Source organism: Schistocerca cancellata, chromosome 3 (genome assembly GCF_023864275.1).
Source record: "Schistocerca cancellata isolate TAMUIC-IGC-003103 chromosome 3, iqSchCanc2.1, whole genome shotgun sequence".
Lineage (NCBI taxonomy): Eukaryota > Metazoa > Arthropoda > Insecta > Orthoptera > Acrididae > Schistocerca > Schistocerca cancellata.
Window position 1 is genome coordinate 42,988,157 of NC_064628.1, and position 24,600 is coordinate 43,012,756.

Below are 24,600 nucleotides of genomic sequence, written 5' to 3' on the forward strand. Positions count from 1 at the left end.
TTATAAGTAAATATCAACATTAACACTTTTTTGAATATAAGGAAGCCAACAATGCTTGGGCACTGTAGAAACTCTGCAATATTTTGATGTTTAAATGACAAAGGTATTGATATACATGCACTGTGGAGGTAATATTAGCCTGTGAAGCCCAGCTAATTTGTGTAACCTTAGTCAGAGTAAAGGGTTCAAATTGCCATAGTTTTCCTTATCTAACAATTCGTACAACAAGATAAATGTATCGTGAAGTTATGAACTTTTGAGGCCTGTGTTGAAATGCCCAACTTTAGAAGCCTTACTATATAAATTACTCTACAAAGTACTCTAAGATAGCTGTGTAATATTTAACTGTACTTACATCAACATCCTATATAGTAAACAAACCTTTCCCTGTAAACATTGAGTGAATATAGATTAGTAGTTGAATTTACAAATGCTTGTACTTAATAAATCTTTATCTTGTCTAGAGCATCATCAGTGTCAACAAATGTTTGCAGTATTTAGCTCCTATCACCAACAAAACATGCAAGGCTCCCCCCCCCCCCCCCCCCACCCCTCTCCCCATTATTTGGAAGCATATAAAGAAAAATTGTTAAGAGTAAGCCAGTTAGTAACACTCTTTTGATGATGGACTTTGTCTTGGACTACAAACAGAAACTTAGTCTTCACACACAATCTGTGAATTGATTATTCCTGGAAATTTAACTTCAAGTTTGTGTACTGTATCTTCTTTACTCCTGTTCTCACTAATTTTGCTCCCCAGATACCAAACTTAGACTACCTTCAACAAGTCCTTTGTTGATACTGACAGAATTACACAGTTATCAGCAAATCTTAAAGTTTTTATTTTGTCTCCATGAACTTTATTTCCTTTGACAGATTTCATCTTACTTTTCTTCACTGCTTATATTTAAAGATTGAATTACTTGGGATACAAGCTGTGATTCTCAATGACTCCTTTTGCAAGTACAGTACTGCTTGTTTTATCTTCTTATACTTCAATAACAACTGTTAACATTGTTTATAAGATCCAAAGATGTATGGTATCTTCTGAATGAGCTTCAATTTTTGTAGGACTTGCGAGTAATATTATGTTACTGATAATTTTTACTTTTGGACTGTCTTCCCACAACTGAGTGAAACAGTCTTCGTGCCATATGCATTTTGCCTTTATTCTCTTAAAGGTGGCATCAGTGGCAGGTTCCATGGACAGTTTTTTACATGTTATGTTTTTGTTCCATTTTTGGTGCTGTTCCTCTTCTTAAAATTGCTACTTTGGGTTTTTGTTTTCCACATTTCACAGCACTAGGAACTGAACACTCGTTTTGATGCAATGAAGATGCCTTGCAGAGAATAAGGCGAAATGTTTATGGCTCAAAAATTTTCATTCAGTTGTAGGTAGACAGTCCAAAAGAGAAAAAACAGTGTTTAAATTTTTTGTGTTATGTTGTCCAGTTAGTGCTTTGGCATAGTCTGTGGAATGGAATGTCGTATGTATATAGTCGGGAACCAAAAACTTCTTTGTCCTGATGGTAGTTGTAACAATTGAAACAAAGGATCAGTCGAACCTGCAAATACTAGATATTGCCTTCACCTTGTAATGTAGTAATGATGTTGCACATTACTTCTTACATGCACAAAAGAAAGGGAACACAACATTGGCAATATTTGTTTTGCGTCTTTATTGGCTTTTAACATGTTGTCATGAGACAGATCTAGTGTATTTTGCAGTGGACACATAGTGCTTAGTGGGCCGGTCACTCAGTTGTAGAAATAATTCAAAAGCCAAGATCGCTTAAATACTGTTTACTGGATAACTGGTTTCAACACATTAAAGGTGCCATCAGCAGATCTGAATGTAGATTAACATTTATAAACCATGTGGATATAAAGATACATGAGGCAGATCAGCTGACGTAAAATCGTCACAAAAATAAAAAAAGCTGCTCTTATGGTCATTCTTTTCCATAAGATATGTCAAACCAAAGTCACAAGATAAAACTATTTGGTGCATGACTGCTGCTCGACTAAAAACGGTCGGCCAACCATTGTCTGTGGAAGAGATTGATGAAGTGTATGGAACCCATACCAGTTAAGACTAAGGGGGATGTTGAACGTATAGAAAGAAAGGCAGGACAAACATTCACAGGTTTTGTTTGAGTCATTGACGAGCATCACAGAAATACTGAACTGTCAGATGCTTGAAAATGGATGTCAATAGGTCACTTATAAAGTTCAAAGAATTAGTATTTTTTAAAATCTATTAATGGCTTTCGGAAATCAGCCACACAGCCAGCCTCAGAACGTAAAAAAGTCAGTGTGCCTATCATTCTTAGTATATTATAATGAAAAAATTCTTTTCCATGTAACTCTTTTTCGCGTGTAACTCTTTTTCGCGTGTAACTCTTTTTCGCGTGTAACTCTTTTTCGCGTGTAACTCTTTTTCGCGTGTAACTCTTTTTCGCGTGTAACTCTTTTTCGCGTGTAACTCTTTTTCGCGTGTAACTCTTTTTCGCGTGTAACTCTTTTTCGCGTGTAACTCTTTTTCGCGTGTAACTCTTTTTCGCGTGTAACTCTTTTTCGCGTGTAACTCTTTTTCGCGTGTAACTCTTTTTCGCGTGTAACTCTTTTTCGCGTGTAACTCTTTTTCGCGTGTAACTCTTTTTCGCGTGTAACTCTTTTTCGCGTGTAACTCTTTTTCGCGTGTAACTCTTTTTCGCGTGTAACTCTTTTTCGCGTGTAACTCTTTTTCGCGTGTAACTCTTTTTCGCGTGTAACTCTTTTTCGCGTGTAACTCTTTTTCGCGTGTAACTCTTTTTCGCGTGTAACTCTTTTTCGCGTGTAACTCTTTTTCGCGTGTAACTCTTTTTCGCGTGTAACTCTTTTTCGCGTGTAACTCTTTTTCGCGTGTAACTCTTTTTCGCGTGTAACTCTTTTTCGCGTGTAACTCTTTTTCGCGTGTAACTCTTTTTCGCGTGTAACTCTTTTTCGCGTGTAACTCTTTTTCGCGTGTAACTCTTTTTCGCGTGTAACTCTTTTTCGCGTGTAACTCTTTTTCGCGTGTAACTCTTTTTCGCGTGTAACTCTTTTTCGCGTGTAACTCTTTTTCGCGTGTAACTCTTTTTCGCGTGTAACTCTTTTTCGCGTGTAACTCTTTTTCGCGTGTAACTCTTTTTCGCGTGTAACTCTTTTTCGCGTGTAACTCTTTTTCGCGTGTAACTCTTTTTCGCGTGTAACTCTTTTTCGCGTGTAAATGATATAGGAGGTTATACACCTTTGTCTTCTGTTTTTTGTGGTAAAGCATTTCCAGAGTACATCAAATGCTATATTAGTTTGATAGTTTGATACCTTCTGTGAAGCCACAGAAAATATGATTAATATCCTCCTCATATGAAGATGTGGTCATGTTGAGGTGGTAGTATGCGGTGGTTATAATTAAAGTGCGGCTACTCACGGAAGTCGAGAGTGGGCTGTAATTATTGTACGGCGGTGAAATTACTTGATATGCTAATGCTTCAATGTGGAACTGGTTTATGCTGGAAAAAAAAACCAATTTTGACAACCAGGTGCAAATCAGGTTGACTCTCCAGTTCTCATATTGAACAAATTATGTAACTGATTAATAATGAAATCAACATTATGCCTCTCCCACTTGTCTGATCTTTTCTGCCCACATCTCGTCCCTAATCCATTACACATGGAAACATTTCTGTATGTCTTTCTTTTATTCACAGTGCGAGGTTTGCAGCTGATAGTGAAAATTGAAACTAATTCTTTTCCAGTGAAAATCAGTTTCGCATTAATGCTCTAGGGTATCTACAAAGTTTCACTGCCATACAATAATTACAGCCCACACTGGACCTCTGTGAACAGCTGCACTTCAATTACAACCATGCGTAATTTAGTGAGGAATTTAGGAATGGTGCGAAGACAAGATGAGACTAAATGTAGCATGCAAGACTAAATGTAGCATGCAAGACTAAATGTAGCATGCATAGAGGCGTTCAGGCAGTCATTTTTCTCGCACTCAGTATGCAAATGGAATGGGAAGAAATGTAATAAGTGGTACATTGGGAAATACCTTATCCCATGCACTTCAGTGGTTTGCAGAATATAGAGGTGGATGTAGGACTGTAAGTGGTAATTTAAGAATTAAAAACCAATATGAGGCAACAAGTTGTCCAGGAGGAAGCCACTGTCCTTTGTAATATAATTTGTAACAACAAAACAATCAATTTTTGACAAAATAATTTAATTGGATAGATAAAAAACTTGCTCAACAAGCATTGGCAGTAGGCACACGCAAAAGGAGGTTGTAATTAGGCAAGCTTTCGGAGTCAGTGGTTCCTTCTTCAGGAGAAGGGTTGAAGGGGAAGGAAGAGGGGCGATGGAAAATGATTGGAGAGGTCTCGGAAAAGTTGTAGATTTCGCGGAAGTCTGCTAGAACTGCTGGTCAGGGGAGACATATCACACGGGATGAGAAAGAAAGACTGATTGTAGGGAACTGCATTGGATGAGATTTGAAAACCTGAGAGCTTAAAAGTGGAAGTCAGGGCAATATGCAAGACAGAGATTACTGTTTGAACATCATGCATGAGTTAATAAGAGTGAAAAGTTAAGTGCAATGTACTTAAGAGGTGCTAAGGGGGTGGTGAAAAATGGACAGGTAAGACAATTAAAGATGTAGAAAACTAAAAAGGAGTGAAGAAAAGAGTAGTTACTGTGCGGAAATGCTGAGATGGAAGAAATTAAGGCCAGGTGGGTGGTGAGAACCAAGGATATTGATGCAGCGGTAGTTCGGAGTTCTGAGAAAATGGTGTGTGGGAGAAGAACCCAGACAGCGCGTGTAGTGAAACAGGCCTCGAGGTCATGGTTATCATGTTGTAGAGCTTGCTCTGCAACAGGATATTGCATATTGCCAGTATATACCCTCTGCCTGTGCCCATTCATCCCCTTGATAGTTGTTGTTTTTTTATGACTCAATATTTTGCCAATGGTACCACAGGGAGCTTCGAATTTATGTATTTTATTTTCAGTATCAGAGTCAAAATGGAAACATACAGCACAGCTTAAATAAGAGATTTGAAAGACTTATTCTAAAATTGAATTATCCAAAACTGCTTTTGATCTGACTGGATACTGCCCTCGGAATGCCATTTAAATTTTAAAGTTGTATTTCTTGCGAATTTTGTTCAACTGGGATACTGATAATTGGAGGCCATCTTCTTCCTTTTGAATAATATCATCTGCCAACATAATACACTAGACTCTCACTAATCTGGCTCTCAGTAGTCCAGCCTCTCAGTGATGTGGCGCACATCCAAAAACACGCACACAATGAATTATCGTGTGCAACAATGCTTAGTTAAACAATGCTTTATGTATTGTATTTAAAATTGTAGCTTTCTTTACAGTTCGGAATTAGGTCTTCTAAAAGGAAACATGTTACACTAGACCTCAAGCAGAAACTCGAAAGATAAGTTAATTTGAGGTTCTTCGCAGAAAGCCATTGCTACTGAGTTCAATGTTGGACGAGCAACTATTTATGACATCAAAAAGAAAGATGATGATATTGGACAGTACTCAGCACAAATGAATTGAGAGTTGGGAAAACAGAAGGTTTTGTGAAAGAATGAGAATGAAAAACTGGATATAGCTGTTTATAGATGGTTCACACAACAGTGTTTTAAGGAATTCCAGCTAGTGGCCTGATTATAAAGGAAAAAGCATTGAACAACTTGGCGGTAGTAACTTGGGTGCAGCGAACGAAGGTTGGCTATCAAACTGGAAAAACGACATGGCGTTCGGCAGCTGACAGTCACCAGGACAAGTGGCTCAGCTAACGATAAGGATGCTGATGAATTTGTAAGCAAGATACGGAAGATAATAGGGAAGAAGATTTAACTGCTGATGCCTTGTATAATGCTGATGAAACAGGACACACTTTTTTTCTTTTTTTTTACAAGATGCTTCCTTCAAAAACATTAGCTGCCAAGAACGAGAATGAAGCTCCTGGTTACAAGCAACAGAAACAGTGCACAACATTAATGGTGTGTTGTAGTGCAAATGAGAATCATAGACTACCGCTTATGGTGATTGGAAAATCACTTTGTTTTCAACACACTGACATAAAAACTGTTCCAGTGCAGTATTGCGCTCAGAAGAAAGTTTGGATGGACAGACAAATAATATCTGTGGTTCCACGAAACGTTTGTACCAGCAGTGAGGAAAGAGCTAAAGAAGAAAGCTTCCACTGAGAGCTATCCTTATAATTGACAATGCTCTGAGTCATCCTTGAGAGAAACATCTGAAGTCCGATGGTATACATGTACAAACACTTTCTCCCACCCATTGTGACAGCCCTAATTCAGCCCATGGACGAGGGAATTTTGGAATCAATTAAATGTCATTATTGACATTCACTTCTCAACTCCTTGTTGAATGGCTCTATTGCAACTATGCTGAAGGTGTGGAAAGCAATTGACATACATGTTGTTGTTTTCCAAGCAGCTGAAGCATGGGATAAAGTGGAGAGCACTGCCATAATGAAGAGCTGGAGAAAATTGTGGCCATCTATTGATGCTGAGTTGGATCCAGTAGTGAGTGACAGCAATGAGCCAGTCAGTTTGGAATTATCAATTACTTTGTGCACTGACATGTTCCACAATCTGGAAGGAGGAGAAGAAATTGATGATGAAGATTTTACTAAATGGCTGAATGAGGAAAACACTGATACGGACCAAACTTTAACAGATGAAGAAATAATTGATAGTGTGCAAGAAAGTTATGATGAAAGTGAAGAAGAAGATACAGGAGGGGAGAGCATGAAGATTTCTCACACTGCTGGTGCTGAAGTTGCTGAGGTCTTCCTGGAGTACATTATGCAACAACCAGATACATGCAGTACCGATATAATGCTTGTAAAGCAGTTGTGTGATAAAGCATGCCACAGTCTTGTATCATCATTGCGACAGTTAAAAATAAGGGACATGTTTCATAGTGAGTGATAAGACCATATAATTATGTACATTACACACTCAAGGACTAAGTTTTCTTTGAAATTTAATGTATTTTTGGATTTAATAAAGTATATCCGCCACGTTTTAGAATTGTATCCTTCGGTTTAATAAAGTACGGTACACTATATCCCCTATGTTTTCAAAATAAATAAAAAACAAAATAAATGAATAAAATACATTTCAGACACTGAATAATCTGGCATCCATATGTGCCAGGAATGTCCGAATTAGCAAGAGTAGTGTACATTACATCCCCAGAGAATGAAGTCAATGTTAATATTAAAAATGGTAGGTTACAGTCCACACATCTGTGTAGCATTTGTAACTGAGCGAGGATGTTGTAAAATTACTGGCAAACTCGGACACCTTTGGATACAGGGCTGGATCACATACCTTAATAAGCAGAGGTCAGTTACATACCAGTTATAAAAATATGTAGTGTCTGCCCATAAAATGAGCTAAGATACACCTCCATCTCTGTGGATGCTCATGTAAGACAGATTTCTATAAAATAATTGCATATACCATTGAGAAAAAATATTAGGTGTTAAAGATCTAATACACACATCAGTACAAAATAAAATACAAAATGCAATAAACCAAGCACAACTCTGCAGAGTACAAATTTATCTTAAAAATCTGCTTTGATATACAGTATTTTATGTACAGTATTGTTACACCATTAACTTGTCAACAAAAAAAATTATGCACAAGAGCGATAGTGGGTCTAGTAGCATGTGACCCATTGAGGGTTCTAAGCAGACTATTGGCTATGCATGCTTGCTCAGGTCACAAAGAAAGGTGACATGCCGATAGCTGATGCAGGGGTACACAGTTAGATTAAATAAGACTATGTAATATATGTTATATAATACAATCTGTAAACAATGGATAAAATAATTATAACTAATATCATAACACAATATAAAAGTTAAAAAAATATATGCATAATTTATAAGGTGAATACTTACAAAGTTTTATGGCCATCAGTATGTGATACAGATAAGAGACCAAGGAGGATGGAAAGTGGTATACAATAAATAAATAAATAGGCTGCAAAATGAGTGCAACAACACTACTGCACAGGTAAGCGTGCCATAGCCAGACATCTGTGCACATGGGCTACATGAAATGAAATGACTGTTGCAAATCTCCAGCCAACTTGAATCATGAAGATATTCAGCAGAAAAAATATTTTTCAGTACTACACAACAAATTATAAAATAATGAAACAGAAGAGAACATTGACTAGGCTGCAAAATAGAGAAGCAAAAGAGGTATTGTCGGCCACAAATGTCTAGCAGACAAAGATATGTCCAGTCAGCATAAATAACCAATACATTACTAAGTGCAGTGACAAGACACACACTATAAAAGATTGTGTAAATTATTTAAGTATCCCTATTAAGATCGCGCTGATTGTTACGTACCAGGCCTGGGGCTTTCTTATTGTGACTAAATATCCAGTTCATCTAAAAAGCCCATTTTTCTACATCTATAATTTCATTTTTTTCTTATGCTCAAAACAGAACCACATTAGAAACTAGTTAGCTTTCTCAGCTGCATGTTTACTGATTGCTGGTAAAAAGAAATCTGGTGGTATAGTCCGTACTAAACAATGATTGCCCCTATAATCTTCCTTGTACCAGTTCCTTAAGTTATGTAGCAGAATGGGATGAACATATCAAAAGTTTTAACATGCAGATGATCTTGAAGTTTTTTGATAAAGATGACTCGTTCATTCCACAGCACTTTATATCCTATAATTCACAGAAAACTCTCACTGAAAGTATTCCTACAACAGGCTTATGCTTTTTCGTCAGTCGGATCTGCTGGTATCTCAGCTGATCAGTTTTAGACCAAATAGGTTAGTGAAATGTGAAGAGACCCTCAGAATATCGCCCAAAACTTTGCTTAGTACACAATGCAGCAATGCTGAGTTTGTAGTTTTCATACTCTGTTGTTTCCTAGTACTATTATACAACGATCAAGAGTTAATCTTGTCAAGAAATGTCAGTGAGTGTTATGAAGAGAGAGTGCTACTCACGATATAGTGCAAATGTTGAGTTGCAGTAGGCACAGCAAAAAAGGTAAAAAAGTCAGCTTTCAGACACACACACACACACACACACACACACACACACACACACACACACACACACACACACACACACAGCTAGCTCACACAAAAGGAACTTGCACACACATGACGACCAGTCTCTGGTTGCTGATACCAGTCTGCAGTCGTGTGTTCTCTAATTCAGCAGCTTTTTCCTTGTGCCTGTCTGACTCCAGATTTGCACCATGTGGTGAGCAGCAATCTATCCTTTTCATAATACACTCCTGGAAATGGAAAAAAGAACACATTGACACCGGTGTGTCAGACCCACCATACTTGCTCCGGACACTGCGAGAGGGCTGTACAAGCAATGATCACACGCACGGCACAGCGGACACACCAGGAACCACGGTGTTGGCTGTCGAATGGCGCTAGCTGTGCAGCATTTGTGCACCGCCGCCGTCAGTGTCAGCCAGTTTGCCGTGGCATACGGAGCTCCATCGCAGTCTTTAACACTGGTAGCATGCCGCGACAGCGTGGACGTGAACCGTATGTGCAGTTGACAGACTTTGAGCGAGGGCGTATAGTGGGCATGCGGGAGGCCGGGTGGTCGTACCGCCGAATTGCTCAATACGTGGGGCGTGAGGTCTCCACAGTACATCGATGTTGTCGCCGGTGGTCGGCGGAAGGTGCACGTGCCCATCGACCTGGGACCGGACCGCAGCGACGCACGGATGCACGCCAAGACCGTAGGATCCTACGCAGTGCCGTAGGGGACCGCACCGCCACTTCCCAGCAAATTAGGGACACTGTTGCTCCTGGGGTATCGGCGAGGACCATTCGCAACCGTCTCCATGAAGCTGGGCTACGGTCCCGCACACCGTTAGGCCGTCTTCCGCTCATGCCCCAACATCGTGCAGCCCGCCTCCAGTGGTGTCGCGACAGGCGTGAATGGAGGGACGAATGGAGACGTGTCGTCTTCAGCGATGAATCGCTTCTGCCTTGGTGCCAATGATGCGTATGCGTGCCAATGATGCGTGCCAATGATGCGTATGCGTGTTTGGCGCCGTGCAGGTGAGCGCCACAATCAGGACTGCATACGACCGAGGCACACAGGGCCAACACCCGGCATCATGGTGTGGGGAGCGATCTCCTACACTGGCCGTACACCACTGGTGATCGTCGAGGGGACACTGAATAGTGCACGGTACATCCAAACCATCATCGAACCCATCGTTCTACCATTCCTAGACCGGCAAGGGAACTTGCTGTTCCAACAGGACAATGCACGTCCGCATGTATCCCGTGCCACCCAACGTGCTCTAGAAGGTGTAAGTCAACTACCCTGGCCAGCAAGATCTCCGGATCTGTCCCCCATTGAGCATGTTTGGGACTGGATGAAGCGTCGTCTCACGCGGTCTGCACGTCCAGCACGAACGCTGGTCCAACTGAGGCGCCAGGTGGAAATGGCATGGCAAGCCGTTCCACAGGACTACATCCAGCATCTCTACGATCGTCTCCATGGGAGAATAGCAGCCTGCATTGCTGCGAAAGGTGGATATACACTGTACTAGTGCCGACATTGTGCATGCTCTGTTGCCCGTGTCTATGTGCCTGTGGTTCTGTCAGTGTGATCATGTGATGTATCTGACCCCAGGAATGTGTCAATAATGTTTCCCCTTCCTGGGACAATGAATTCACGGTGTTCTTATTTCAATTTCCAGGAGTGTATTTTCATAATTCCATCTGGATTTGCCTTTGTGTGGCAAGAATTGAGTGATAATTACTTGCTGTGCTTAAAGGAGAGTTGTGAGCTGTTCTTCTCCCAGCCGCAGGATATTTTTCAGGGATATGACTAGGAAGTGCTTATAGTGGCCAGATTCATGCGAATTATGATGAACTACAACAAATAATGGAACCACATTTTCATTAGTTATTTTTTTATTCTGAATTTCCATACTTCTTTTTTGATAGTTTTATTTTAACAATCCCTGATGTACATTTTGCATTTCTGAGCACTTGAATTCGAGAAAGCTGCTATATTAGAGAGAAATTGGTTCTGTTGCCACAGTGAGTAGTATAGTTTGTCTTGTCATTTGAGTTTATTTCATCAAAGCTTTTTCTTGCCATTGGTGTGGCTGTTGGGTACAGAATGAGTAAGATGCTATATATAAGGGTACATTTTTACAGCAGCCTCGGTGCTGGCACCTCACTGATGGCTCAGGCATCTCGTTTCTTGCCAGGGAACTTTATCCTGTGGCTATTGGCATTGCTAGTTAAGTGGATTACGTGAAGTGTATCTGATGACAGTAATAGTGGTTCATTCATGCCGAAAAACCAAGCAAGGTGACTCTGTGGTTAGCACACTGGTGTCACATTTGGGAAGATGACAGTTCAAACCTTCGTGTGGCCTTTCAGATTTAGGTTTTCCTTGATTTTTGTAAATTGCTCCAGGGAAATGCTGGGATGGTTCCTTTGAAAGGATATGGCAGATTTCCTTCCCCACTCTTGACACAATCTGAGCGTGTGTTCCATCTCTAATGTCCTCGATGTCAACTGGACATTAAATTCAATCTCCCTTCACGCTAAAAAATGATAGCTGACAGGAGAGAGAAGAGGTATGGATGCACACTGTGTATATCATTAACACTACAGATCCTTTCACCAGTTTGTACAAGAAGCTAAAAATAATCCAGAGTACTTTATCAGACAGTTACAAAAGTCTCCACAAATTTTTCAATTTGTTTTAAATATTATTGAACCAAGGTAGTTTGATTAGACCCAACATTATTGATGTGGTTTCTGTGGAAGAGCGATTTATAGGCTTACTCACTCTGAGGTAATATTTCATCAGTTTTTATCGACATCTATTTTGTGTACCCCATCTGCCATTTATAGGTTCTTGTACTGATAATGTTGCTAAAAGAAGAAAATGACAAATTAAAGAAAACGGATCATAATACCCAATATGTATTACACCAGATATTATCCATCTTGAAATGGTTGATACGATCTCTGTGGGATCCATATCAAATAGGACTATCAATAGACATTGAATTTATACAAGGAAGGGCAGCATCAGTGATCACATAGATGTTTGCTCCACGAGAGCATCATGCAAATGAAAAAACCAAGTCTCAGCTGCCCCCCCCCCCCACTCTCTCTCTCTCTCTCTCTCTCTCTCTCTCTCTCTCTCTCTCTCTCCCCTCTCCCTCCCTCCCCCCCTCTCCCTCCCTCCCCCCTCTCCCTCCCCCCCTCTCTCTCGACTTAGTTTTAAGTAAAAGTAGTAAGTGAGGAATACAAGAATACACTAAAGACCTCTACATATCACTTTTGCAGTGACTGCAAGGACAAGGTTAAACTAATTATGACTTGCATAGTGGTATTTAAGAAGCCATTTTTCACATAGTTCATATGGGAATGACGTGGAAAGAAATGTTAATTTGTGGTACAAGGGGAAGCACACTCTGCTATATACATCAATTGTTTGCAGAGTACAGACATAGATGTAGGTTCGACAAAACAAAAAATAAAATAAAAATGTCTGTCAAATGAATGGCTTTCTTGGTTTTCTCAAATATTGCTCAGTACGTCTTTACAGCGATACTTCTAGGCAAAATTCTATTTGATTTGAATTCAGTCATGTTGAATTTTTTGAATGACAACATTTTTGCTGTTGACTGCAAACATTTATTGTAAATCCTAAAATTTAAATTTCAGCTTTAAATCATTATCATGTGGTTTAGATGCTGAAAGACAGCAGCAGTATACATTAGATGAAAATTATTGTCAAGGAAACACCTTGAAGACAGGTCCTCGGGAAACATTTCCATCTGTTATATGTAGATTGTTATACTAACAAACACTGACAAAGCATACAAGATCACATCAACTTGTGCTGAAAGTTGCTGTGTGTCAGCCTCTAAACCACTCGATAATGAATGAAAGAAAAATTGCAATTATTGGATTTACAATAAATAAATCGGTGAATGACAAAACTGTTATCATTCTTAAGATACCCTGTTTGATCAGACTTTTGAATCATTCCACTGAAGTTGTTGGAGTCGTAGAAGTCAATGGAAACAGCACATGAGGATACCACAAGATTATTACAGGAGTAGTTTGATGCTAGAAAGAGTGACAAAAGGTGGAACACTGTAATAATTTTCTGTTATGAAGACAATAGCTAGTGTTATTAGTGAATGATTACCCAGGAAATTGAGTTGGGATTAATTGTAACTGACTGGACAAGGATTGTGAAATTGTCAAGTACCAGTGAAGCTTCAGTGAGCTCCAAAATTGTGCTGTGCATATTGGCAACCACACTGTGGACAGCCTAGCTAGGACAGCGGTCTCCTACTGGCAGTCTATACAGCACATCTTTCATTTCACTGTATAGTTTGGCAACATTCCTATCTAACAATAAATGTGAGACTGACTGTTTGGCGTAATTGTCTGTATATTGCGAAGCTGTCAACAACCCGAAGGTTGGTTTGAATACCACAGTACAGTGGTTTACTAAACTTGGTCCTGCTGCAGGTGATACATTGTTGGACTCAGAACTATGGTGCAACTAGGCAGTTTTCTTTTTAATGAACAGTGCTAGAGATAAAAGAAGTGCAAAGTGACAGATAAAAATCCCAGGACTGACAGAGGATCAAACCTGAAGCCTTTGTGTTTGTGGTCTGGTACTTAACCACTTCCTTTATGATTTATATTACATATTTCTATAAGAGATTAAGCAGCTGTGCCACAATTTGGGTCTGCATATGATTTTACATCATTTTACTATACATAGTTGCCATCTGTACTTGGATATGGTAATGACAATAAACTGTCTTGTGAGTGTAGTATCATATTCACACATTGTCTGCAGAAACTTTCTTTTATACTTTGAACTCAAGAAGCATAATTCTTGAATCTGTTGCAGATGATGACAATGACCAATCAGGTGAAGGTGAAGATGAGAAAGAAGCAGTTGCATATTACATATCAAATGAAGTACGCTTTACTAACCCTAAAATGTGCAGGTAAGGCTGTGTTTGTTGCATATGATTTTTAGTTGTATTATGTGTAATCATTTTGTCCTACATCCTTGTTGTTAATACAGTGATGTGCCAAAACATTATGATCAGGTACTTAATAGCGTGTTGATCCACCTTTGGAATGCAATACAGCAGTGATTCTGTATGGCATGGATTCGACAAGTTGATGGTAGGTTTCTGAAGATATGATGCATCAGGTGCCTGTTCTCAGATCATGAAATTTCTGTATATTGTGGGGCGGGGGTTTTTGAGTACAGAGCTGATGCCCAGAAGTGATCCAGATGTGTTCCATCAGTTTCAGATCAGACTAATTTGGTGGCAAAGAAATGAGCAGGAGGTCACTATAGAAGATTGGAAGTGGGAAACACTGAATGAGCCAAAAATAAAAGATTAGGAAAATGGGAATAATTGTATGGAAGTTGTGTTACAAATAATTTGTATACTTGCATAAATATTCATAAAGTGCTCTATATTTCACATTAAGAAATGGAATCACATCAAGGAGGCCCTTCTTTTACTTTTCACTTAATTTGCTTGATGGTGGAAATTGGGTCATATTTTCTAAGGATGGCAGATCATTGAAGTTCTGTATCTTTTTGAACAAAGAGAACTCAGTCCAGTGTACTTCATCAAAATGAGTATTAGCTAAGGAAGCCAGATCAAAGATATCACCTTCACCCATGTTGATTACCATAAAAGGTTTTCCTAGCCTAGCCGTGGCCACCATATTTTCCAGTTCTTCAGGCACCATGCATTTAACATTCTTTTCCTTTTTCTCTATAGTGCCAAAGCCTTGATTGGAAGGCATGTAACCATGACCATACGCTAAGAAATTGATTTCAGCACTTTCAAAGACACCTGAAGCAAGCAGCATTAAAGCCATCATCACATGATTTTTGTTTTGTCCAACACAGTAATCACACAACAAAATGAGTTTATTTTTGTGTGCGAATCCCGAAGTCATAACCTTCAATACACAGGATGCCACTTCATTACCTCTTTGACCAGCTAGGCCCGATGCCACATGCCTATGAATGATTTGCCTAAATCAGCATGTATTCCCAAGTTATAATCGGAGAGCTGTTGTGAGTAAAACATGCTGCTGTGTGTTAGTGTAGACATAAACAGTAACTCGTTACAGATCTATGGACACACTGCATGTCCCACTTAAGGGCATTTGTAAATATGATTTTCATCAAGCTGAGCTTTCTCAGTGTTTTCATGATGAGATTGCAGTGTCATTTCTTGATTTCTCCAATTAAACGTTGCTGGAGAATTTCTTGAAGATGGTAGAATAATATTTGTAAGTCACTGAAGTCACCTGTTTTTCTTTGAAGAAGCGTACATACAGCTTTTAATTAAGTCCAGGCTGAAATATTCTTTACTTGACCTTCTGTTGTGATAACTTTCTCCTCTGGAAAACTATTAATGTGTGCTTTCATTTGATTCGCATCTTCATTGTTGAACATTTTTATGAGCACAAGAACTTCGATGTAGCTTATTTTTATGAGCATAAGAACTTGGATGTACCTTCTACAGTCCTTGTATGTTGTTACCCCCTTTTTAAGTTTCTCTTGAAGAGTCTATAGCTGTCGGGAAGAAATTCCTAAAATATCTGAGAACATTTTAATACATACTTGCACACAGCCTCGTGAACCATTAGGAACTGTGTAATGCATGCTGGCTTGCCTTCTGCTCTCACAGGGCTGATCATATGTACTGCAATATTTTCCGGCAACAGGAGTTACTTGAATGCACCCCGTGTGGCCCGGTGTAATGTTAAGCTCCCTCTGTACAGCTTAAGCGTTTACGTGGACTTACTTGTTGAAGAATGCTGGTTTCTGCTTTCTTACAGCGCCGATGTCTTCTGCTAGCACCGGATGCTTCTCCGAAGATTTCACTGCTAGGAAGGGGAAATTTTCACTCCCTCGCTCTCTCTTCGTATTTAAAAATACGCTACTCGTGGAATTTCATTCAATGCACCAGAACATATTTATTTCCACTTTGAAAAAAAAAAAAAAAACTAAACTTTATGACGTAAGCCCACACATTACCGGGCCCCCAAGATCAGTTAATTACACATTTTTTAACACAATAAATACATAAGTTTTTATCGTGGCTGACTATACACGTCCAGTCCACGTACTCCCAACAACAGTACAACATCTACTAAACAGTCACTATCTCGAGTCACTCCATTTGTTTTTCAACAATACAAAGCTACATTACTCTTTGCAGCCGGCCACGGAGCTTCCGGGCCATATGTGTTTATTCTTCGCACTGAACACTTGCCGGTGCCGACGAACTATCTCCCTTCCAGTTTAGCCTGCACAAACAATAAATGGGTGCAGAATCCCATGCTCATCCTGACGCCCTGCTTTAAAATAACGTGTATTCGAAACGGCTGGAACACAAGTGTCTCCAGACTTTCGGAAAATTCAGGGGGCACTACATACGTACCCTGTTGCCCTTCAGTGTGCTGGTAAAACTGGACAAATAGAAGCTCCCAGTGTTAATATAGTAATGATTTGCAGGAATATATGCATTTACACAACTTCTGAAAACAAACTTTTATAATAGCAAGAGAATACTGATAGTGAAACTAAAATAGTAATATTCCTTGTAGACATTGTATTATCTAGTGCAAAACACAATACTATACTTCTGATTCGAACTAAAACATGTGTCACTGGCTGCTGAAAGTAGCAGCTGTCCCTTTGTACATTGAGTACGGGCTTCCATGAATTCTTAGCTGGGAGTTTCTTTTTAAGTCAACATCATTTCCTTTCTTCCAGTATGGTGTTTCCCATTTCTGGTCTTATATTGTGCTCCTCAAACCACTGTAGTACAATTCTGGCCTTGTTATTTAGACAATTGTCCTGCTGGGTGATGCTATCGTTCTCGGGGAAGACATGAAGCTTGAAGGAATGCCGGTGATCTGCAGTAATGTTCTCATAGTCCACAGCTGTCTTGGTGACTGATTATTTCCACAGGTGCCATGGAAACCCAGGTGAATGTCCCCCATACCATAATACTGCCGTTACCGGCATGAGACTGTGACACAGTGTATATTCCAACCAGCCATTTGCGTTGATGACGGAGTAACTGGACACGACCTTCAACCTATCTGGGCATGACCATCGACCTGGTGTAAGAAGAAACACGATTCGTTTGGCCAGACACCATGTTTCCATTGATCCATTGATCCACTGTCCACTCTTGATACTCCCATGCCCATTGCAATCGTTACTGACAATGTTGTCAAAATGGGATTTGTAATTGACAATGACATCAACATAGCAAACCGTAGGGATAATGTGCTGCAGAGCCCATTTGCAACAATGTAATTTAAACAGTGTGCTCCAAAACAGTTGCGACTAAACCGGCATTGTCATTAGACCTGCCACAGATTGCTCTTTCTCCTGCTTTATTGAGAGAGAGAGCAAGCTTCTGACCTCCATATTCTGTAATGCACTTGCAGGCTTTGCACAGAGAGACTGGAATTTTGATGGAACACATTTATTTTTTTCGTATGCATTGTTTAATATTCCCCCTTATATATACTGTTGTAAGAGCAAATAGCATGTAATGATTAGATGGATTGTAAAAATGTCCATGACTTTCACTTTTTTATGGAACTAGCTACATAATAAACAAGAGCACCACAGGCTTACGCTCAACACCATTTTCATTTGCTTCTTTCTTGTTCAGTACGGTTTTATCATTCTTACCTTCTTAAGGATATAAGACTGTTAATGTGATGTTTCATACTTTTTCATATTTCTAATAATGTTAAAAGACTTTTAGATTTGACAAATTGGGCTTTAAATTTGATATTGCTTGATTGATGCACAGTTCCTTCATTGAAATGTTGTGTACTCTTGGAAAATTGTACAGAATTCTTTGACTGACAAATGATCAAATAGTTCATTTCTGATTGACATCCATGATTTATTATGAATAAGGCTTTGTATGATATTCTCTCATGTTTGTGTAGGGGCCAATATCAGTTTGATCTTCTGTGATTTGAACTGTAAGAAATATACTCTCTGAGAGCATGCAGAATGCAGTTTCATGAAGTCAGGTTTTGCTCACTTACCATGTACTAGCTGAATTTTGTCGTTACTTCAGACATGACACTGACAGATATAATTAGAACACTAAGGCACTGTGGACGTAACTTCTTTAGAATGAGTATCTCTTACAGTTTTACCAGATTAAGTGAATTTTCATGTTGGTAAACCCGCAACTGTTGTGCGATTTTGTAGCCACTATTGTTTAAAGTACTTCAGATTGTATGTATCTTTCGAATGGAGAAAAGCATGTAATGTAATATATTGTGTTGAACTTTCTCCCAGCTTTGCTTGTATCAAGAGAGGAGCTGTGATAGAAGCAGATAAGAGCATTCACTCACAGTTGAGATTGGTGAATTTCAGTGATGGTTCTCCATATGAAACACTCCATGCCTTTATTAGCAAAACAATGGCACCATACTTCAAATCATATGTCCAGGAATCAGGGAGAGCAGATAGGTGAGTTTAAAAGAAAAGTTTATTTGGTTATGGAAATGAACCTACAGGTGTTCTGATAATAATGGTAAAATGTGTTGTTCATTACAGAGATGGTGACAAAATGGCTCCCTCAGTTGAGAAAAAAATGGCTGAGCTGGAAATGGGTCTTTTACATTTGCAGCAAAATATTGATATACCAGAGATATCACTGCCTGTACATCCTGTTGTTTCGGCAACAATTAAACAGTGCTTGGATGAAGGACGTAAACCGAAAGTAGCAGACTTTGGTGACAAGGTGGAAGACTCTTCATTTCTTAATCAGTTACAAAATGGAGTAAATAGGTGGATAAAGGAGATTCAGAAGGTAAGAATACCTAGATTATTGTGGTATATGAACAGATTTTTTTTCTCCCTTTCTTTTACTTCATGTGCAGAGCTGTGACTCTGAAATTAAACTTACTCATTTTAGTTGTATGAAAGCCCAGTTAATACTATTACTACTAATAATATTAGTAGCCGGATCTCCAAGTCTTGTACATATCAGTATCATCATTGAAATATGAGATACATAGATAAAACCATAAGAATGGACAGATTAAGGAATGTAGAGATTAGAAAGGACCTTAAACAAGAAAGTATGAGAGAAGAAATTGAAAAAAAAAAAGAGATTAAGATGGTATGGGCATGTTAAGAGGATGCATGGGCACACACTCCCCAAAATTATGGAAGAACTAAAGATGGAAGGGAAAAGACCTAGAGGGCGCCCAAGAACACGGTGGAAAATGAGTGAGAATATCTGTGGAAAGGAGAGGTGTGACCTGGCAGCAAGTGGAGGAAGAAAAGTGATGGGAGGACCAAGCCAAATGGAGAGGACTCGTCAGCACCCAGACCCGGCAGTAGCTGGAGCGGGATCCAGAGATAGATAGATATAATGAGTGTTAATTGAGCGCTGAAACATACAAAGACAGACAGACAAGCAAGAACTGCTTATTTCTACCTTTGATGCAATACTCTATTTACTGGAGAAAAAGTGTGTGTTACTAGTGCAAATTACATTTATTTGGGCTGCTTCTAGACTCTTCTTGGTAGCCAAAGAGGCATGTGAATCATTTTGTATCAATTATATCTGGACCATCGACTTCGGATTACCACTGTTGCACAGATGTTGCTTCACAGTTATAGTAGTATGGCACATTTTTTTTAAATGAAAATGATGACTACTGCAGTAAATAAAATTTGTTATCATTAAGTAAGAATCTGGAAAGAAAGCTTAGACTTGTGTTCTTTCCCTAAACATAAATAGTCTTGTTTGTATATGGCTGTAATTGCAGCCAAGAGACTTCTCCAACAAAATTTCTGTTGACTGTATGTAAGTAAAGTATATTCATCCACCTTACAGTGACTCGTGGTTCTGGTCCAGCATCAAGTGTGGAGCAGTAAACTGTTGAATGCTGTGCTCATTGTAGTGTAATTCGTTATTATTGATTATTGTAAGTTGTATCAGTTATTCAAGAAGGCAGCTGTAAAGCCCGTATCCTATCTTCAGGACATGAGATAAACTTCAGTCATTTGATGCTCAGAGTAACCTAGTCTTTGCAGTACAAAGAGGAAAACAATCCTCCCACCACCATCCCCTTCCCTCAGCATTGAGCAGCAACCCTAGCAGGTACTCTGCTTCTGGATGCATTAGGTGTAGCATGAACAGAATTATCGATATTTTTTTTTTTCTTTTAGTTTTGATGTTGTCCTTACGTTCAAACTACAGCTGCATACGTTTGGCAGATCTTAAATGAAATGCTTGATTTTTGTTTGCCTAGAAAACATTTAGATATTACTATACTGGCTACAGTTGTCACTGTGTTTGAGTTAGGAGGTGCAGTGGTCAAGGCACTGGATTAGAATTCCCCATTCAGCTATCATAAATTAGGTTTTCTATGGTTTCCATAAATTATTTCAGATGCACATTGGGGAATTTCTTCAAGGCAATGACAGATTTCTTACAGCATTCTTCTTCCGTCTTTAATGAAGTTGATATTGATTGAATCTTGACTTTCTAAACTTTCTTTCATTCCTACCTGTGTGTTTTTAATCAGTATGTGTAAGTTACTTTCATTGATAGATTTACTTAATACTAATATACTGAATAGATTCCAAGCAACATTTAAAATGTGTAATTTTCAATTATTTCAGGTAACAAAACTGGACAGAGATCCCTCATCTGGAACAGCCCTACAAGAAATTAGTTTTTGGCTGAACCTTGAGAGAGCTTTGCATAGGATTCAGGAAAAGCGTGAAAGCATTGAAGTAGCTCTAACGCTGGACATTCTGAAGCATGGGAAAAGATTTCATGCTACTGTGAGCTTTGACACTGATACAGGTAATTTATTATACAAAAATTTAAATAAAGTAAAATGGTTTGCCAACCACTGAAATTGTAGCATAGCTGGTAGAAATAACTTAGAAAGTGTTGTGGCTGCCAAATTGGACCTCGTGCTGTTGTCATAAGTATTGTTATGTTAATCATTTATGGAGTTTCCATTTATTCCGTAGTTCCTTCAAGATTTGTGGAGATACATGCCGCCTTTGCAAGTAGTGAAAGGCAGTTTTTTCTTTTTCTCTTTTTTTTTTCACACGTGATTTGCATCTTTTAGTTATGAAGCACATGTATTACAGTCCACTGAAGATGCTTCATGAAAAAAAGGAGTGAAACACCTATGACAGAAAACAAACTACTGCCTTTCATTTAATTGCAAAGATGGAACATACTTCCATGAATTTTATTTTCAATTTGAATGTAAGCATGTTAAGGAGGTAATCAACTAAATGTTTCTTGATGGGGCAATATTTTTGTAAATCATTCAGTGTCTGTTGTGTGTCTGGTTCCTAGTGACTTCCTGGGTCAACTTTGAGACTGTGTGTGGTGTAGACAATGTTTTCTAAACTGTGTTCTGTGGAACACTGGTGTTCTGCATAAGATGAGTAAGTGCTCCATAAAAAACTATTAATAACATGTGTTTTTCCTGACGTTTTGATGATACTAATTATTTTTGACGAAAATAATCAATCTGCGAAAACGTAGACAGGCAAAAGAAAGGAAACTGAAGAGGCTTACCAAATTGGGAGTGTTTGGAAAAGTCTCCCAGAACCTCGGGCTGGGGAGATTTAATGGATGTGATGAGAAGGAAAGACTGATCGTGTCCAATAATTCGCCCCTGATCCTTTTTTCTGGGTGACTTTTCTGAACTCTCCCACTTTCCTAAACCTCACCAGTCTTTTACCTTCACCCCTCTTCCTTTACCTTCACCCCTCCTGCCAGGAGGCGAAGCCACTGGCTCCAAAAGCTTACACATTTTCGTAATCTTTAGTTTGTGTGTTTTCACCTGCTGCCACTTGGTGAGTAGATATTTGTATCTGTACAATTAAATCAGAAGCTTTGGGGCAACAAGAACTTTGTCAATAAAAGACCACACACACACACACACACACACACACACACGTATATGACCACACACTCTCTGGCAGATGAATTCCACCTTGGATTTTCCATTGTTCAGCTAAATTATAATTATTTTTTAAACTTTTATTATGGTTTCTATGTTTTAGTTATGATACAAAATTAATCACTGAATGAAACAGTTCTCATTTTTTAAAGATTTTATTAACTTTCAAAATAAAAAAAAATGTATCATCAAAGTACCAGGATTCTCAGTGTTCCATCAGAGGAAAAGTTTGGGAATCCCTGGCATAGAAAACAACTTTTATGACAAATAGTGAATATAAGTAATCTCTGCCTGAAGTCATTGACAGGACATAAACAAGACTTAAAACTGTGCTAGTTTCTGGATGAATTCTGCACCAAGCTAGTGTACACATACACACAAGTGTACACTCCCCCCCAAATACATACACTTGATAAAGGCCAACACAGTGGTGTGTGTGTGTGTGTGTGTGTGTGTGTGTGTGTGTGTAAATAAAAATTGTAAGTCTTATTTGTGTGTCTGTCAACAACTCAACACCTCTTCTATTTGGTAAGTTGTTACTGTTGTTTAAATTATTTACATTCTACCAAAATAATAGATGGAGGTATTGTGGAAATAAAGGTGCTTTTTCGTTAAAAATTCATGGACAACTGTCAGTAATCAGTGTTCACCAGTAGTTCACAAGTTAGCAATATTTAGTTTTGAAAAGTGATGAATATTCGGGATGTTAGCATGATTAGTGTCCAGAAATGGCGCAATGGGCCTTCCTTTTCTACTCAAGATGTTCAGTGTGTCGTGATCAACAGCCTATTGGACATAAATAACTATCACATGAAGTGTACATTTTTCTTTTCTGTTTTTTATCTATAAAATTTTTATTATGTGGTAGAAAATATTTTATTTTGACAGATTAATGAATTTACATGATGCTTATTTCAGGACTTAAACAAGCTTTAGCCACAGTGAATGATTACAATCCATTGATGAAGGATTTTCCAATTAATGATCTACTGTCTGCGACAGAGTTAGACCGTATTCGGTCTGCTGTTCAGCTCATCTTTTCACATCTAAGAAAAATCCGATCCACAAAGTATCCCATCCAGAGAGCGCTAAGGCTTGTAGAAGCAATATCAAGAGACCTTGGCTCACAGCTGTTGAAGGTATTCACACTTCAGTGATGAATGAAAGCATTGTCTAATAATAAATGTGCATTTTTGTAGAAACAAACAATAGTAAAAATGTGGACTAAAAATATCCATTTGTATGAGCTGTTGAGGTTGGAAGAACTTACTTTTTGAATGAGAAGAGAGGTGTAGTTAAAACAAATATTAAATGAGTGTTTGCATTTCCTTTATTCAGTTGGTTGTCATTTAAAGTTTATTATGAGGGTGAGAAAGTGATTAGTGCTGTGGAATTTTATGCCTGGAGACTTGAGAAGATACCCACATTTCATTTTATAACCTGCTGTTTTGTTAATAAGACAATAATTGAAAAGCTTCATTTACTGATACATGCTAGCATTGTCTAAGCTGGTACTCTTGTTTATCTTTCTGTTCATGTGTAACCCATCATTGGTTCTTAGATGTGAGTATGGTCTTAAACAGTAGTGCAGTTAAACATTGTGATTGGTAGTAAAATCTTAAAAAAGATGCGAAAGAATAAGTTGTAATGCTATCAAAGGTAGAAAGAAATATTGTGTAGTGAGAATTAACTGCCTAAATATGGTATATAAAATATTGAACTGGGTTTCTAATACATATAGGGTGACTGAGAATTCCTCCTAGAATACTGTTTTTTATACTGTCTGGGATCTAGAAATTGCAGTGGTGATCTCTTATTATTAGATTTTGTGAAGCCAGCAATTGCTTACCTTTGTTTTTAATGCAGCAATAGCCTTTCTGAAAACATCAACTGAGATAACACAATTTTTTGATGAGGAAACGTTTACGCAGAAGTTTCCTTATATTTTAAATTATTCTATCACAAATAAATTAATTCTACAGATGACTGAATGATTTTCACACTGTGAAACAATTTTTCATAGAGACTGCTTAAAAAGGCTATTGTACTAAACTTGATTGAAGAAGCATCAGATCACTCAGCTTCACCACTTGGAACTGCAGGACAGAGTTATCTCCCGCCATCACCCTTCTCTCTCTCTCTCTCTCTCTCTCTCTCTCTCTCTCTCTCTCTCTCTCTTTGTGCTGTGTATTTTGCATCTTAAGTCTCATGTGGCAGCATTGATATAAGGATGCATATAAATGTGTGTTGGGCATTCTATCTAAATATTCATCTGTTGATCTTATTTGTTTTGTTTCAGTACATGTCAAATTATAAAGTGGTATTGAGGGAGATACATATACACGTTGTACATAGTTTACCTTTTGTTGTCTCTTATCATGAATGTGCCAAATTTATAGATAATTGTGTAAGAAATAAGTGTTCTTGTGTTTATCCAACAAGTCAGTAGTGGAAAAAATTGATCATTAA

At 38.5% G+C, this 24,600-nt stretch overlaps 1 protein-coding gene across 3 annotated transcripts in view; it reads left to right on the top strand.

Annotated features, from left to right (window-relative positions):
• Positions 1-24,600, top strand: part of LOC126176887 (dynein heavy chain, cytoplasmic) — a 228,059-nt gene that overhangs the window by 4,483 nt on the left and 198,976 nt on the right. For all 3 annotated transcript variants that reach the window (XM_049924087.1, XM_049924088.1, XM_049924089.1), the window contains exons 2-6: positions 14,006-14,105; positions 18,479-18,652; positions 18,740-18,995; positions 20,822-21,008; positions 23,050-23,270. In XM_049924087.1, coding sequence (XP_049780044.1) covers positions 14,006-14,105; positions 18,479-18,652; positions 18,740-18,995; positions 20,822-21,008; positions 23,050-23,270 — 938 coding nt within the window. The remainder of the gene's footprint in view (positions 1-14,005; positions 14,106-18,478; positions 18,653-18,739; positions 18,996-20,821; positions 21,009-23,049; positions 23,271-24,600) is intronic.